Raw genomic sequence first — 16,675 nt, forward strand, 5'->3', positions numbered from 1 at the left:
CAGCCTTCCATTTCGCTAAGCTAGCAAAATCCTGCCATTTCTTGTCTTTTCCTTCTCTTGTAGGGCCAGTATTTGAGGCATTCATTTTCTGAGCTATGTCTGCCCACTTACTGATTTTAGCTTGATTTGTTACATTGATTTGTTAAACACGCTGTTTGCCTCAGTGTGCGTTTTTTTTTTCTCTCCAAACAAGCATACACTTCTTTGCACCACATATATATGTTTCAAATGTGCCCTTAATTGGTAATTTCAAGGATCCACACGATGCACTTCACGATCACTAATTAAGTTGGAGTTTCACGTGGGGTTTTGGGAAACACACTTGAAGATCAACTGTAAACAGCTGAAGTGGATCGTGTGATTAATCTTGAAACAGCATGTTCCACCGCTATCGTGAAACGAGCCCCTGGACAATGTCATTTTACAATATATTCTGAATATTTTTTTTTTCCTTGGACCTACCGCATTTGATCTCATCACATAAACCCCCCCCCCCCCCCCCCCCCCCAAAAAAAAACAGCAGTTCTGGTACTGTAGTTGTGAGGAAAAAAAAGCAAAGCAGATACATAAATAAATAGTTTATAACACTACTTACACAGTATTATTGTTTTATTTTAAATAAATGTGTAGCACTTATTTATTCTTTTGTAATATATATTACATCTTAAAAGCAAGGTCAGTCGTTTATTCCAAACCCCGGGTCCCTGCACTGATCGATATATAAAGCAGCTTTAAACCCGACTACCAGGTGGTGCCACTGTGAACAGGTAAGGCGCTGATATGCATAATCTGCAGAAGGCAGTGGGTATAAAGAATAACAATGATGTGAAGTGTTCAGTTGGCATCACAATGCTGTCTGTGCAGGTTTGTGCACAATTAGTAAAACTTTATTGCAAAGCCGGTGCAGCGACCCTGACCATAACCTTTAAAGCCTAATGCGATTTGTCAAGAGGTTACTGCTATCACACCAGACTTGCTAATCATCTACAGACCCTGCTTGACAAAAAACATTTGGGCAGGATTGTTCCCTATGGTGTATTCATGCTGCTGGTATATCTCTGCAGTAAATTATTATTATTATTATTATTATTATTATTATTATTATTATTATTAGTATTATTAGTATTATTAGTATTATTATTATTATTAATTTCTTAGCAGGCACCCTTATCCAGGGCGACTTACAATTGTTACAAAATATCACAGTACAAAGTATCGCATTATAAAATATCACATTACAAGTTATCACATTATTAAATATCACATTACAGAATATTTTAATACAGATAAGAGCAGTTATGAAAGTACAATAAGATCAAATTCAAGTAAATACAGTACATTATAAGTAAGAGTGAGTTTGACTAAGAGCAGTTAAAACTTATAGTAAATATTTGCTTATATGAGTAAAGTCCAGTAAGAACACGTAGTAAGTATGATAAATGGATGAGAATGGTTTCAAGTAAGAGTAATTACAAAAAACATGAGTACTGTTACCTATAAGAGTAATATCAAATACAAGATATGGTAAGTAGTTAATAGTTAGGAGCAGTAGTTGAATGTGGCAAAGCATGGAGCAGTTCAGTGCAAGTACAAGCTGATGCAAGTACTGGTACAATTGGGTGCCATATAGTCCAGTATGGTCGAGAGTTGTGGTGTTTACAGATGCTGTAAACTATTTATAAATCCCCATTGTAAAATAATTTTCCACACATAACCACCACTGTTGTATAAATGATCAAAATAACAATAAAATGACCAGTGTTATTTCCATAGTTCTTCCACATAAGTGAGCCTAACAAGGAAATTCTATGTTTGCTGTCGGAGCAATGCTGGTGGTTTAACAGGTTTGGCAGGTATATTATACTACCATTGCTTGTTATGTATCTTGCCAGATTCAGAGGTACATGTTCATCAATAATTCACTTCAAGATGCATGGGAGTTCCTGGCTAGGGAAATCCCAAGGCATTCTGATGTAGGCTCAAGGGAGAAAGATGAAGTAAGGATTGCTGATTCAGCACAGGGAGGTAATCATTCGTCATGAAGTCCCCAGGGCGACTGCTTACACCAGAAATCAAAGTAGATGTAACTTATCTGAGTTGAATAAGTTGAAGGGTGGCATATAGTTTGTGGATTTAGCACAACATTTTCACAGACAGAATGCATGTAATCAACTGAATATTTAGTGCTGGCACAACTACATACAAATGATAATGATACTATGTACAGAACCAACTGAGTGAACCTTTTTGACACATATAGTGTATGTGCAAAAGGAAGACTAAAGTAGCATAGGCTTTGTTCACTGCAACTAAATAATTACAATTAAAGTATGTTAGTGACATACAGTACATCCCACCATGTATTATCTCAATTAAATTGTGCTAAACTATATACAGTGTTGCTCAAGTTTAATCACTACACTTCTAGGTACAGTATATGCAAAAATGTAATAGCAATATTGTGAAGATGGACAGACAGGGTAGCCAGATTCTGATACTTAACCTGTGCTAAAAGAATGTATATCATAACATATGGATTAGCGATTATACCTTCATCACCACCGACTTAATCATTTTACTTCTATATAAATACTTCCTTTTTTTTATTTTACAGAGCCATCTCTACGTCCGTCCCTGCCCTGCCCTGCCCCCCTCCCTTTTCACACTTTCAACAGATGTTGCTATGACTGACAAAGGAATATGAGTTTGAGGCAGTTATTGACCGTACTGCAGATTTTTGCACTGCCGGTTTGAATGAGGTTGGGATTCCACCAGCCCTGTGCCAGCTTCTAGAAGCTAGATCAATTTCCATCTCATTATGTCCAGCTAGCAGAATGAGCTGGTAGCCAATGGTACACTCAAATCTGATCTTACAACAAAGTAATTATCCCCCTATTGGAGGTGACAAAGGGCACATCTCTCAAATAATAACACTGTAATATGTTTTAGGGCATTATTGCACTTCATCTAGCATTTCATTATAGGGAAATGCTAATAGTGTATGAATACAGTAAAAAAATATATGCAAGAGTTTATATTAAATAAAACTCCCTTTAAATGAGTTTCCAAGCAATGGTGAACTGAGAATGTTCAGCATTGTGAGCCTTAGATTATATTTATGAAAAATACCAAAAAAGTAGATCCATAAAATATGATTCAAAGAGACACTTCCTGCTCCTGCCTGTTCACTTCTGTGATAATGTATGTTTGTGTAAATGATTCCTAATATATGGTACAATGGTGTGAATTATATGCTTCTGCATGTTATTAGCATTCAACAAAGACAAATCAATTATACAGCAGCTCAGAAAATCACTTTAGAAATGTGAATCTTCATTAGAATTTGAATAACCTTTTTAATTAAAATTGTGTCTGTAAAAACATAGCATAAGTATGATGACCAGATTTTCAAAGCTCAAAACTGGGACACATTGTTAAATAATTGATAAGACTAATTAAACCACTTCAATATAGGCTATTTTAATGGGTATGTTAAATAGCAATCCTCTGACTCTTAGTATAATCTTTTTTTTTTTTTTTTAAAGCAGCTAGCTAATTTCAGTACACTCCTGGGTGTATCATTTGTGGCTAATTAATTTAAGTAGCCATATTGTGTTATATACGTACTGCTGCTTTTATATCGAGTTAATAATAATAATAATAATAATAATAATAATAATAATAATAATAATAATAATAATAATAATAATACATTAAATCATTAAAATAAATTCACTTTTTGGCTTTTTCTTTTTTTACTCACTGCGTCAAGCTCTGTTTATTGATGTTGATATGGTTTAACCTGGTGGATTCGAGTGCTTGCTACCTCTCACTGGTCTAACTGATGTCTGGGCTAAATCCTACCAGAACTGAACAGCTACAAAATTACCGTATTACACAATTGTAGATTCATATTGAATATAAACTAAATGAAAACGCATGGCGCACTGAGGAATAAGTACGTACGTCACTTTATAAAAATAATTTTCTTGATTACCCTAGCAGTGGTGATCCTTGCTTGATGTGGGCGGGTATTGTCATCAAATAAAATGAAGTTTGGCCCAACTTCAGGAGCATAAGTTCTCATTATCGTATAGAGGATCTGATCTTGATACCTACCAGCAGTAAAGGTGTAGTGAGGTAAGTCCTTCCATTATGCTGATTCCAGCCCAACACATGACATATCCTCCTCCACATCTATCATGTTCTGCAACATGCTGCAGCAAGAAACGTTCACAATATTGTCTCCAGACTCTGGCATGCCTCACAGTATAATCAAGACAGAATCTGGATTCGCCAGTGATTGGTGTTAAATCATTACTGTGATCACCAGCCCATCTGAAATTTGTATTAAGGTCTTTCTGAACCCTCTACCAGCCTCAGGAAACCTTCTGCAAAGTATCATCCCTGTTACATTTTGAAGGTCAATTCTTAATTGGGTAGTGCCGCCAACGTGAGTTAATTTGAATCTGCTGATATTCCCAAGATTTTGTGACTTATCTGTGACTTATATTGTCTCCTGACATTACCACTGGTTTGATATTGACTCCACACTTTGAGACACGTTCAATAACTGAATTTAAGTCATTACACGTATTACTGATCATGTGCAAACCCATAGGAAAGTTAAATGTGTTAATGACTGAATTTCCCCAAAAACATTGCTTGGAAGGTGTGTCACTTTCCTTTGTTATCAGAGTCTAATTAATGACTTTATGAACCGTCTTGAGGGTATGCACACATTTCTACAGGTTGAACCGTACATTAACATCAGCAATTCAATTTATTGCACAGTATGACATTCCTCTGTTGAATGCCAGGGTTGAGCATGGTTGCATTGGACCTTAACTATGAATGAATAATGTATGAGAAAAACTGGTTTAGATTTTAAAGTTGTCTGTTCAAAATATATCCAAGTAAACAACAGTACAGTAAATAAAAACACCAGAGGGTATTAATATGCAGTAAGCATTTTTGTTTGTGTTTACTATGAGCAAGCAAGCCAGACAGCCTGCCACAGCCCCTCTGAACTCAGCTGATGCACTGAGCCTGAGAGTCTGGAGTACTGGTGGAGGGAATAAACAAGGGCTTGGCATTTAAATGTAAATGTGCATAGCGTGATTATTATAGGGTAACAGTCATCTCAAACATCACATTTACATACCACACAAGTTGGCAGTTTTTAATTTTTCGTTTTCCTTTTCACAAAAACAGTACATTCAAGCTGCAGTATCTTAAATAAATACATGAATAAATATATTTGCATAGATTAAATAAAAAGTTAATTCAGGAGTAAGCAGCCAATTAGTAGCCCTCTACAGCCAAAGTATAGGGACTATTTTGCATTGGAGGAAGGATACATAAAATAAAATGTAATTTAAAGTTTAAAAATGTTGTGTTTTTTGTTTATTTAAAAACATTTTATAAGCGCGATATCACACATTAAGGTATGGGTTGTACTGATACACAACCCACGCCTTGTGTCTCACAACACACCCCAGCATAGGTTGTACCAGTCTATCCCATGTCTTCTCTTGTGTTATTGCTTATGTCTCACAGTGCATGTACTTACAAATCTCACAAAATATGTTTTCTAAGCCAAAAACAAACTGAAATTGCTTAACAGTGGTAAAGCAAAAAAAATCAAATTACATTACAATAGACCTCACACCACAGTGTGTCAGCTTATATTACAGCTTGCACAAATATTTCAAGAATAAAGCAAGCACAGGCCAGTTTAAAAAATAATAGAGTAAATATCTGTGCAATCTTTTCTCTTAGTATAGAAATGTGGAAAACCAATGTCTTACTTGAGATCTTGAGAAGGTCCTGCTCGGATATGAGGAGTTTCTATTGAATGACCAAACACAGCTCCTTCTGTGCCTGAAAGAGAAGTAGAAGTGGCATAATCATCAAAGTTGGTGACATGTTTTTATGAATGAAAGATATTTTGTAGCGCAATTGAGTGTGCAGTTCTCTTTTTCTCTACACTACAGCAGTAACAAACCTTGAAAATGCATTCAACTGTGAAAAACATCAATGTATACCATCAGTATATATAGTTTTTCTTTTTTTTTCCCAGATCAAAGAGTTAGCTTCAGTTATTGTTTGAAAATGACACCATAAGGTGTACAGCCAGGGTGTTTTTTAGGTTCTAAAGAAAAACGTGCCACCTGGTGGTTCTTCAGGGGAGTTTTCACAAACACAGTTGACGCATGATTTTAAAAGAGAGTCCACAGAAACCGATGGGTAACCCGCAGTATGACGGTTCACACCTATCGCAGTTTCCATGAAACCACTGTCCATGTTGTTAATGTTCAGAAGAGTAACGTTTGAAGTGTCCTTCAAATATGACTCTTCTACACGTGTAGGGTTTTTGATATCCAGAATACAAAATGTGTGCCCCGGTCTTGATCTTGTGAGAGGTGGGTTGTAAGAAAAGGAACAGTGTTGATACTCTGCTCAGTTTCAGCTAAAATCCAGTATAAGCAAAATTCAGTGGAGCTTTCATTAAATTATTGAGATCTTTTTAGTCATATTCAAACACAGATTTTTTCTTCTGTAGTTCCTTTTTTCTTTGCGTTTATGTATTGGAGTTGTGCTCCCATTCAAATAAAATGATGTTTTTTTAGTCAATCAGTCTGGTGTTAAGCAGCTGAGCCACATCAAATCTCCCTGCCAGCTCTGTTGGTCCCTGAAAGAGTTCCTTACAGGTAAGCCTCTTCTACTTCTTTTGTGAAGCTAATTTGGTGTAGAAATTGTTTACATTGCTGCCACCATGCCCTTGCCTGCTGTAAATGAAGCACATTATCAGAGATGGAAATTCACAGCTCATATGCACATACCTGAAAAAAGGATGACCTGAACACTACAACGACACTATACAACACAAAAATGTTACAGGATAAATAGAAATGTGTAGTATTGGGAATGGTTTTGGCTTTTGGGATTTCATGCACTTAAGCAGGATGAACACCTACTGTAAATAATGAACACTTTAATGGAGTAGACCGTATCTCACACCTATTCACATTTAATATGCATCAATTTAAAATCTCATTAATTTTGGCACTCACTTGTGTGGATTAACTGGGTTTATAGAATAAAACCCTCTGATGATTGGAATAAAGATATATCAACCTAGTATCTTTCATAAGTATCACTGATGTGAAAAGATAACTCAGATTTGTGTACATCAACATTTTAAAATGCCTTCTTGCCAAGTTTAATCAGCAATTCCCATCAGTGTTAGATTATAATTAGGTCTTGAATTGTTCGTTTTTCATTTTTTGTTAAGTTCGAGGGGGGATTCGGTTTTAATTATTATTTGACAAAACCAGTTAGTTTTGGTTGTTAAAATCACATCCATTTTCAGTTGTTATAATAAATTGCATGCACATTTCACGAATACATATACAAAGGTTAATGTACTGTGTTGAAGTGAGGATGTCCACCTTTAGGATTCAGTGTACAGCTACGGCCAGTACAATGTACAGCTATGGTTAAAGGTTTTGCATCACTCTATATCAGTGGTTCCCAACCTTTTTCAATGTAGGGACCACCTTGGTGATTGGATTCTTCCCACGGACCACTTGCCACATATTTTTTCACAACAGCATTTTGAAATGTTAGATTATTTACCGAACCCTGGTTCCTTGAAAGAGAAGACGACCACCAACATACTTATGGGATATGCCTGCCTTAGGTAGGTATTCACTGAGTTCTTTATATCAGACCTGCCGATAGGCCCTTTTCTGGGGTGACGTCCTCGGTCCCGCCTACCGAGAGATTAAACCGTCATTGCCAATGGCTCAACCTGCCCCGTGTCGAAGCACAGGGAGTGAGTAGTGCGTCCACTTGCAGAGACGCTTTGTGTTCTCGGTGGGAGCGCTGCAGGATCTCCTCCACAGCTGGCCCAAAGTTATGCCCCGGGGGTATCGGCGCATCTAACAGTGCTGCCTTATCCGCGTCGGGAACCCTTGCCTGTGACAGCCAAACTTGCCAGGCTCCAGCCTAGGGCTTGCCTGTGAAGGCCAGAAATCTGGAGCAGTGTGCCTGAAAGGAGGTGTAACTTGGAAGCCACTGGCTCGGGGAGTGGGGAGTGGGGTTTCCCTTAGTATGCCATCCCTGTAAGCTGTCACTATACCCACCATGTTTGCAAGGTGGGTCACCTGTGGCTCTGCTGCATAAGCTTTCTTTAGGTATGTCTCTGTGACCCTGCATTGCGGATTCGGGCACACAGGGTCTCCGCAATAGTGGAGTCAACTGGGGGAAACCCTGCCAGGCCCAGCTTCTCCGCGCCTTCCAAAGAAGCAAGCTGCGTGGCTTGCTTCATGACGTTTGGCGCCGAGGCTGGACGATCCCAAGAGGGGAATGCTGGGAAGGGCTGTGGGTGGGGGAGCCACGGCCTGCGTTCGGAACACTGACCGGCCTGGCTCAGCTGCTGTTGTCCAGGGGACCTGCAAAAAAGTTGCAGCATGTCCCATCAGTGCCGACATAGAGCTTGAAAGCAGGGGCACACTAGCTTCCGAGGCAACCTTGGAACTAGGTTCCGCCTCAGCAGAGAATGCAGGCTCCTCTCCTTCCTCCATCTCAGTGGGGAAGGAGCCCTCACCCCAGGAGGTCGCTATCGATAGTGCATCCTCCTCTGCCATCAGTGATGGCGCTTCCCGCTCACCCTGAGCTCCCCTAGGGGAGACAGGGGTTGGTACTGGGGCAGGCGATGGTGGAGCCGCAGGTGCCTGCTGCTTTGTCAAGAGCTCTTGGACCTGTGCCATCTGTGCCTTGAGGTCCACTATGTCCCTCTCCTGTCCCTCGCGCTTATCCGGCTCACTTGCGGAGATGGGGAGCAGTACGAGGGGTCAACACCCAAGCCTGTACGCAGGGAATATTCTGCGAGGGGCTATGGGATAATTGGAGGAGCGGGGGGGAGGAACACCCAAGGGCCACTGATGGTTCAGCCACAGGGGACGGAGCCTCTGCCCCCGTGGTGCCAGCCAGCCTATTGCGAAGCAACCGGGGCTGAAAAGTCACGCATATGTCACAAAATGTCTCATCCCCGAGGGCCAAAGTGGCGTGCTGGACACCTGAGCACCGTGCACACAGGGTATGCCCATCCCCCTGTGGCAGGCAGCAGTGTGGAGTAGTGGTTAGGGCTCTGGACTCCTGACCAGAGGGTCGTGGGTTCAATCCCAGGTGGTTTACACTGCTGCTGTACCCTTGAGCAAGGTACTTTACCTAGATTGCTCCAGTAAAAACCCAATTGTTAAATGGGTAATTGTATGTAAAAATAATGTGTAAAAAATAATGCAATTGTATGTAAAAATAATGTGATATCTTGCAACAATTGTAAGTCGCCCTGGATAAAGGCGTCTGCTAAGAAATAAATAATAATAATAATAATAATAATAATAATAATGTTCGCCCTCCAGGATGTGCAAACATGGAACCATGACATGCTTGCCATCACTCCTCTAATACCGCCTGGTATATACACCTGAGGCGCCGCACAACGCGTCTGCACGGAGTGCAAGGCACAGAAGCACCGCGGGCACCGTGTGCACCAGGCTATGCGTGAAACCGAAGCACTAAGTACCATGTGCACCAGTCAACACCGTGTGTCAAGAACACTGGGCACACCGTGTACACCAAGCACTGTGGGTGATATGTGCACTGAGTTCACAGAGTACAGTGTGCACAGTGTGCAACGAGTACCGTGTGCACTTAGCACTATGTGCACCGATATCGAGTACCGTGCGCACCGAGTACCATTTGCACCATTCACCGTGTGCACCGAGCTCCGGGTGTACCGAGCACCGAGGACGCTAAGCGCACCAAGGTAATAAACACCTGGTCAGCGTGCAGCAAACACCAGGGAGACACACAGGCTAAAGCCGTGGCAGGTAACTTCAAAAACAACAGGGGGAAGAACACACTGTTTTTTTTTTTTTGAAGGCCCGACACACTGGGGTGGTCGGGCCGAGGCAGCCGGCGAGGTCTACTCTACAGCGGGGCAGGTTGGAACGCAGCCCCAGTGGAGGAATTACACGGCTGACTGGCTTTTGTTGTTTTGTTTTTTTTGTTTTTTTTAAACTGCACTGCAGCTAAAATTCACAGCACAACAAGGCAAAGCAGGGTTGTGTGACAGGGTCAACACACAGTTGGACACGCAACAACAACAGTACACAAAATATTTATTTATTTATATTTTACCCAACCACGCACGCCGCTGATTCCACAAAAGCGGCAAGCCAACTTTCAGCATGAATGCAGGGGAACTGCAGTCGAGAAGCTCTTTCAAAACATGCTCAGTTTAGTAACACAAAGGTCTTACCTTACCGTCGGTGAGAGGAAAAAGAGAAAATGGCTTCCATAGATTGACTGTTTAATCCCTCGGTAGGCAGGACCGAGGACATCACCCCAGGAATTGCCGATCGGCAGCACTGATATAAAGAGCTCAGTGAATACCTACCTAAGGCAGACATATTCCAAAAGTATGTTGGTGGTCGTCTTCGAATTGAAAGGGAACTACCTTTTATGTGTATATGTTAAGTACATGTAGAAAGTAAAGTATTTATATAATGTACTTAACTTGGTCCTGAGCTTGGACCATCGCTACCAGGTCAGCAAGGAATGTTGTCATTTTGCACATTGAAAGTTGCTGATGACAAAGTTCCTGTTTCTTTTTTTTATTTTTATTTTTCATATTCTGAATGCTTTGTAGATAAATGGTGTCTCAATTTTGCAAATTACATGGTTTATTTAGATTTCCAGAAAGCTTTTGACAAAGTCCTGCATAAAAGATTAATTCTCAAACTGAACGCAGTAGGGATTCAAGGAAATGCATGCACACGGATTAGGGAGTGGTTAACCTGTAGAAAACAGAAAGTACTGATTAGAGGAGAAACCTCAAAATGGAGTGAGGTAACCAGTGAAGTACCACAGGGATCAGTATTAGGTCCTCTGCTATTCCTAATCTACATTAATGGCTTAGATTCTGGTATAGTAAGCAAACTTGTTAAATTTGCAGATGACACAAAAATAGGAGGAGTGGCAAACACCGTTACAGCAGCAAAGGTCATTCAAAATGATGTAGACAGCATTCAGAACTGAGCAGACACATGGCAAATGATATTTAATAGAGAAAAGTGTAAGGTACTGCACACAGGCAATACAAATGTGCATTATAAATACCATATGGGAGGTACTATGTTTGTTTGTTTTTTTTTAGTCATTCCAACCAAGTTAGGAATATTCAATCCAGTGCGCTACTTTTATGTGGAGCAAAGAGGCTGAGACAGCCAGATTACGTTTTTTTCCCCCCCCCCAAACAGAGAAGAATGAGCACAGACTAGAAAGATGTTGATTTAAAAAAAAAAAATAATGCTGGCTAAAGACAAATGTGCCTTCGTAATGTGTTAGTTATTTAGTTAGTATGTGTTTCGCATTAAGGCTGTTTCAGTTAATGGTGGCTTTGAAGGTGATGCTTGGTATCAAAGGGAGCTGTAATATATATTAATTTATAAACACAATATCACATGGTTAAAGCTGTTTGTTGTGTTGCTTAGTAATAGTAGTAGCACAACGTGTGATTGTGTAGAAATTGGTTTTTGCAAGAATTGCATAACTACATTTTGGGAGTTGTTTGCGGACCACCTGGAGTTTACTCACGGACCACAGGTTGGGAACCACTGCCCTGTATAATTGACTGATTTTGCTTCATAAAGTCAACTGAAACCTGCTGAATAATGTTACGTAATAATGTTAACCAGAAATACTAATTCAAAAGTAGTCATACCCTGACAAGGAGAATGAAATTAATAGCTAGTTGAGGCGCATTTAGCTATAATAACATCTTTTAATCGATTAGGATATTTGTCAATGAGCTTTTGTGATTTTTGACCATTCTTCAATGCAAAATTGTTCCAGTGCATTCAGATTCCGAGGATTTCTCGTGCACAGCCTTCTTCAACTCATACCAAAGATTCTCAATTGGATTTAGATCAGGACTTTGACTAGGTCATTCCAGAACCTTGATTTTATTCTTCTTTAACCATTCTGAAGTAGATTTTGATGTGTGCTTTGGATTGTTGTTGTGTTGGAACATCCAGCTGCGCTTTAAACCAAGTTTTGTAGCGGAGGGTTTCAGATGGTTGGCCAGTATCTTTTGGTATGCTATGGAATCAATTTTACCATGTATTGGAACTAAATTTCCTGTGCCATTAGAGGAAAAACAGCTCCATAGAAGGATCTTACCACCATGTTTGATAGTATGTATGGTGTTCTTTGTACGCCTCACCAGATTTCCTCGAAACGTAACGACTATCAGCGTGACCAAATAGCTCAATTATTGTTTCATCACTCCACAAAACCTTTGACCAGAACTCATCCATCATTCATATGTCATTTTGCATACTTTAAGCGATTGTCCTTGTGACGTTTTCCTAAGAGTGGCTTTTTCCTTGGTCTGTGACCATTGAGACCTTCACTACGCAATACTCGACCTATGGTTGACATGGAAACCCCAGTCCCACTTGCAGCCAATTCATCTTTGGCAGTCAATCTCGGATTGTTATTAACCTTCCTCACAATTCTTCTACTTGTTCTTGGTGAAATAACCTTCTTTTTTCCAGACCGAGGGAGCATTGTGACAGTATCATAAGTCTAGTACTTCTTGATAATAGAAACAGTAGTTAAATTGGGATACTCAAATGCTGGGAAATCTTCTTGTATCCTTCGCCAGCTTTATGACACAATCATTTTCTGCCTAAGGTCTTCAGATAGCTCTTTACTTTTTCCGATATTGACTTATTGGTAATGATAGCAATAATTTTATGCCTAACCCTTTTATATTCTCTAAGAATGTTCACCTGCAATCCAGCATTTTCTAGACTTTTCTAGAATTAGGTTCTGCATTATCATATTGCAATTTCTTGCACCTTATAGACAATACAATCATAGCATCAAAGGGTATGAATACTTTTGAATTAGCATTGTTGGAGTTTGATTGTGCATAAAAGAAGTACTTCCACAACAGAGTAAATGAAAACAGGACTCTTAAGTTAACACAGACCCAGAACACAGCATTTCTCCTTCTTTTATCTATGGCTTAAACAGCCTCAGATGTTTCCCATTGATGACCCGATTACCCAGCACAGTGTCTCTTGGGTAATGTAGTCCTGCTTCCCCATGGTTACGACTCCAGACTACATTTTCCCACATGGTATAAAAGGAAGGAAGAAATGTTTGTTTGTGGTGTGGTTGGAGAGGAGGGCGTGTAGGTTGAGAGGTTGTGTTTATATTTTATCACAGTTTTCACACTTTTATTTACAAATAACACACAAACACAGGAACAAATCACTGAGTAGCACAAAAACCCTACACCAAACAAGCTTTTCAAAATCAACAAAACAGCAAAACACCCAAACTACGGCTATCCTGGCATTTCCTTTTCCTTGTCTTTCTCTTTTCACTCCACGCTCCTACACAGAGACAAACTGGTTCATTCATTTAGTCCTAAAATAGATCAAATTAAAATGTGGTTGCCAACTCCCCCTGACGGTCATTTTAAATGTGGCTATTGTACGCATTGCTCCAATACAATCAATACCAAACAGATTTCTGATCCTAGATCTGGTAAGAAAATAAAAATTAAAGGTTTTATTAATTGCAACACTGCTGGTGTCATTTATATGTTGACATGCCCATGTGGGCTGGTATACGTTGGTCAGACAAAAAGAGCTTTCAAGTTACATATTGCCGAACACAAAGCAGATATTAGAAATAAAAATCAAGACTATTCTATTGCTAAGCACTACAAAAAAGCTAGACATGGATCTTCTCCACACTCACTATGGTTTGTGGGTGTGGAGAAGGTTAATGTACCCACTCGTGGTGGAAGTTTAGTAAAGCTCATACTGCAGAGAGAGGCCCATTGGATACTTACATTACAAACATTGGAACCACTTGGACTTAATGAGGAACTGAATTTGTGTCCCTTGATATGAAATATAAGTTTAAAGCCATTGATAGATACTGTTGTTGCTATTGAAGAAAAGGTGTCAATTGTTAATTGATAACTGATGACTATGTCCTCGTCCTTGTTCGAAATGTGTGTTCTGATTTTAAATGCCCACTTATAGTGAGGAGTTTAACCTGTGTCCCTTGATATGAACTGTGTAATTATGTTAACTGTTATGCTAGATTGGATGTATTATTATGGATCATATATTATTTATATGTTTGATTGTTTCATAAACTTTGTGATTGTCTGTTTGCTGCTGCTGCCGTCAAAAGAACGTTGTATTTCTTACTTGTTATTTTTTAATTGATGATTACTATGATCCACCTGTGTGTCTAATTGAAATATGATCTGCTTAATGTTTCCTTTTGTTCACCTGAAATAAAGACTATTTAAGGGTTATGTACTTCCCTTTTTTTCTATGCTTTGAAGAAGACCTATGGGTCAAAACGTGTTAGCTATGTTTGCTGTCAAGTTTTAAGATTTGAAATAAAGACTATTGCTTTTACTAAGAACTCTGTGAGATATGGACTGGACTTTAACGGGAGTTGCTGTCTTTTTTCCCCCCTCGCTGTGGTTTTCCAATGGAGGAGATTTTTGTATGCAATTGCCCCAAGACGAAGCACCCCGTGCTTGAAAAGTTATTTCAAACACTTTGCAGCGCTGGCATTCACACTGTTTATATATATATATATATATATATATATATATATATATGGGCAGCTGGCTCTTTGAGCTAAATATATATATATATATATATATATATATATATCTATATATATATTGTAAAAAGGATTAGACCCACTCGGGTTCGTTGCCCCTTTAAGAACACGACCCAGGACACTCAAATGGATTTTTTCCAGCGCTAACGCGCTATTTTTTTTAATAAACACAAAAGTAAAACAAAGTACACAAAATAAACACCTAGCTCTTTCTGAGCACTAACTACACACGCAGGAACCTAACTATCACAGGGCGGCTAAGCCGTTTCCCTGTTCCACAAAACTTAAGCACACAGGTTTGCACTGTACCTTTCTCCTCGGGACTGCTAGGAAGCAGAGCACTCCTTTCTGCCTCCTTCTCTTTAGCAGCCCTGAGCAGACTGCCTGCTCTCTTTTTAAACCCCCGCACCTGGGCCTAATTTCCAATAACGCCCAGGTGCGGATAATAATTAACAATAAAACAATTAAACAATTAACAAAACAATAAAGCAACACAAAATCAAACCAGTGCATTTCTATAGCAGGGAGGTTTTAACCCCCTCCCTGCTGTTTCTCATAACCCGCTATTTTACACATCCCCCCCCTCGTCTTTACAAGACACAGGCCACGAGACGGCCACCTCCTCCCCTAAAACATAACCACCCACCCTCAAGTCCATAAATGTCCTTTCTTGCCCTCTTCCACGGGCAGGCTTGAGGGTGGATCGGTCCACATCCCGGCTCAGCCAGGTAAGGACCGCGCACCGGCGACAAGGGGACCCAACGGATCGACAGGGGCGACCGGAGCGTAGACCGTGGCACTGGAGGATGCAGCAGTGGGCAGAGATCTTCCCCAGGGAACCGGCGCAGTGATGTCCGATCACCCAGGGGAAGCGAAGCAGCGAACAGGGGGAGCGACAGCGACGTCTGGCAGCAGCCCAGCGACGTCTGGGTGCTCGGGAAGAGCGGAGCAGGGAACCAGGGGAAAAGCTGTGGCCAGTGCTGCACACTCCTGGGCTCAAGGTCCAGCGCAGGAAGGTCCGGGAAGACCGGCCGGGTGTCCTGGAGCAAGGGGTGAGGGACTGGACGCAGCGGTGCCGGACTGGACCGTAGGGGCGGTGGTCGGGGCTGTGGTGGAGGTATACTTTTCATCTCCCCCCTGGGCTCCGGAAGCGGCGGCTCCTCCCCTCTGGGCTCCGGAAGCGGCGGCTCCTCCCCTCTGGGCTCTGGAAGCGGCGGCTCCTCCCCTCTGGGCTCCGGAAGCGGCGGCTCCTCCCCTCTGGGCTCCGGAAGCGGCGGCTCCTCCCCTCTGGGCTCTGGAAGCGGCGGCTCCTCCCCTCTGGGCTCCGGAAGCGGCGGCTCCTCCCCTCTGGGCTCCGGAAGCGGCGGCTCCTCCTCTCTGGGCTCCGGAAGCGGCGGCTCCTCCCCTCTGGGCTCTGGCAGCGGCGGCTCCTCCCCCTCTGGCTCGGGAGGCTGCGGAGCTCCGCTAGCCTGCTCCCATTCTTGGAGCAGCAGCTCCAATTCTGTTGGCTCCCTTTTCTTCAATGGAGCCAACCCCATCTCTCTCTCCCATCTCTCCAGCTGCTCTATTTGCGCAGCAGTATTGCGGTTGATTCGCTCAATTAACTGTTCAATGCTCTCCATTTCTAGGGTCGTAGGGGCGCCCACACACTCTGCCACCAAATGTAAAAAGGACTCACCCACTCGGGTTCGTTGCCCCTTTAAGAATGCGACCCAGACACGAGAAATGGAGTTTTTAAGCGCTGACGCGCTATTTTTTTAATAAACACAACAGTAAAACAAAGTACACAAAATAAACACCTAGCTCTTCTGAGCATTAACTACACACGCAGGAACCTAACTATCACAGGACGGCTAAGCCGTTTCCCTGTTCCATCAAAACTTAACCACACAGGTTTGCACTGTACCTTTCTCCTCTGGACTGCTAGGAAGCA

At 41.3% G+C, this 16,675-nt stretch overlaps 1 protein-coding gene across 1 annotated transcript in view; it reads right to left on the minus strand.

The window, feature by feature from the left end:
• Window positions 1-16,675, minus strand: part of LOC117421416 (zeta-sarcoglycan-like) — a 249,361-nt gene that overhangs the window by 19,771 nt on the left and 212,915 nt on the right. The window contains exon 6 of the mRNA XM_059026893.1: window positions 5,811-5,883. Within this exon, the coding sequence (XP_058882876.1) occupies window positions 5,811-5,883 (73 nt within the window). The remainder of the gene's footprint in view (window positions 1-5,810; window positions 5,884-16,675) is intronic.

Source organism: Acipenser ruthenus, chromosome 1 (assembly GCF_902713425.1).
Source record: "Acipenser ruthenus chromosome 1, fAciRut3.2 maternal haplotype, whole genome shotgun sequence".
Lineage (NCBI taxonomy): Eukaryota > Metazoa > Chordata > Actinopteri > Acipenseriformes > Acipenseridae > Acipenser > Acipenser ruthenus.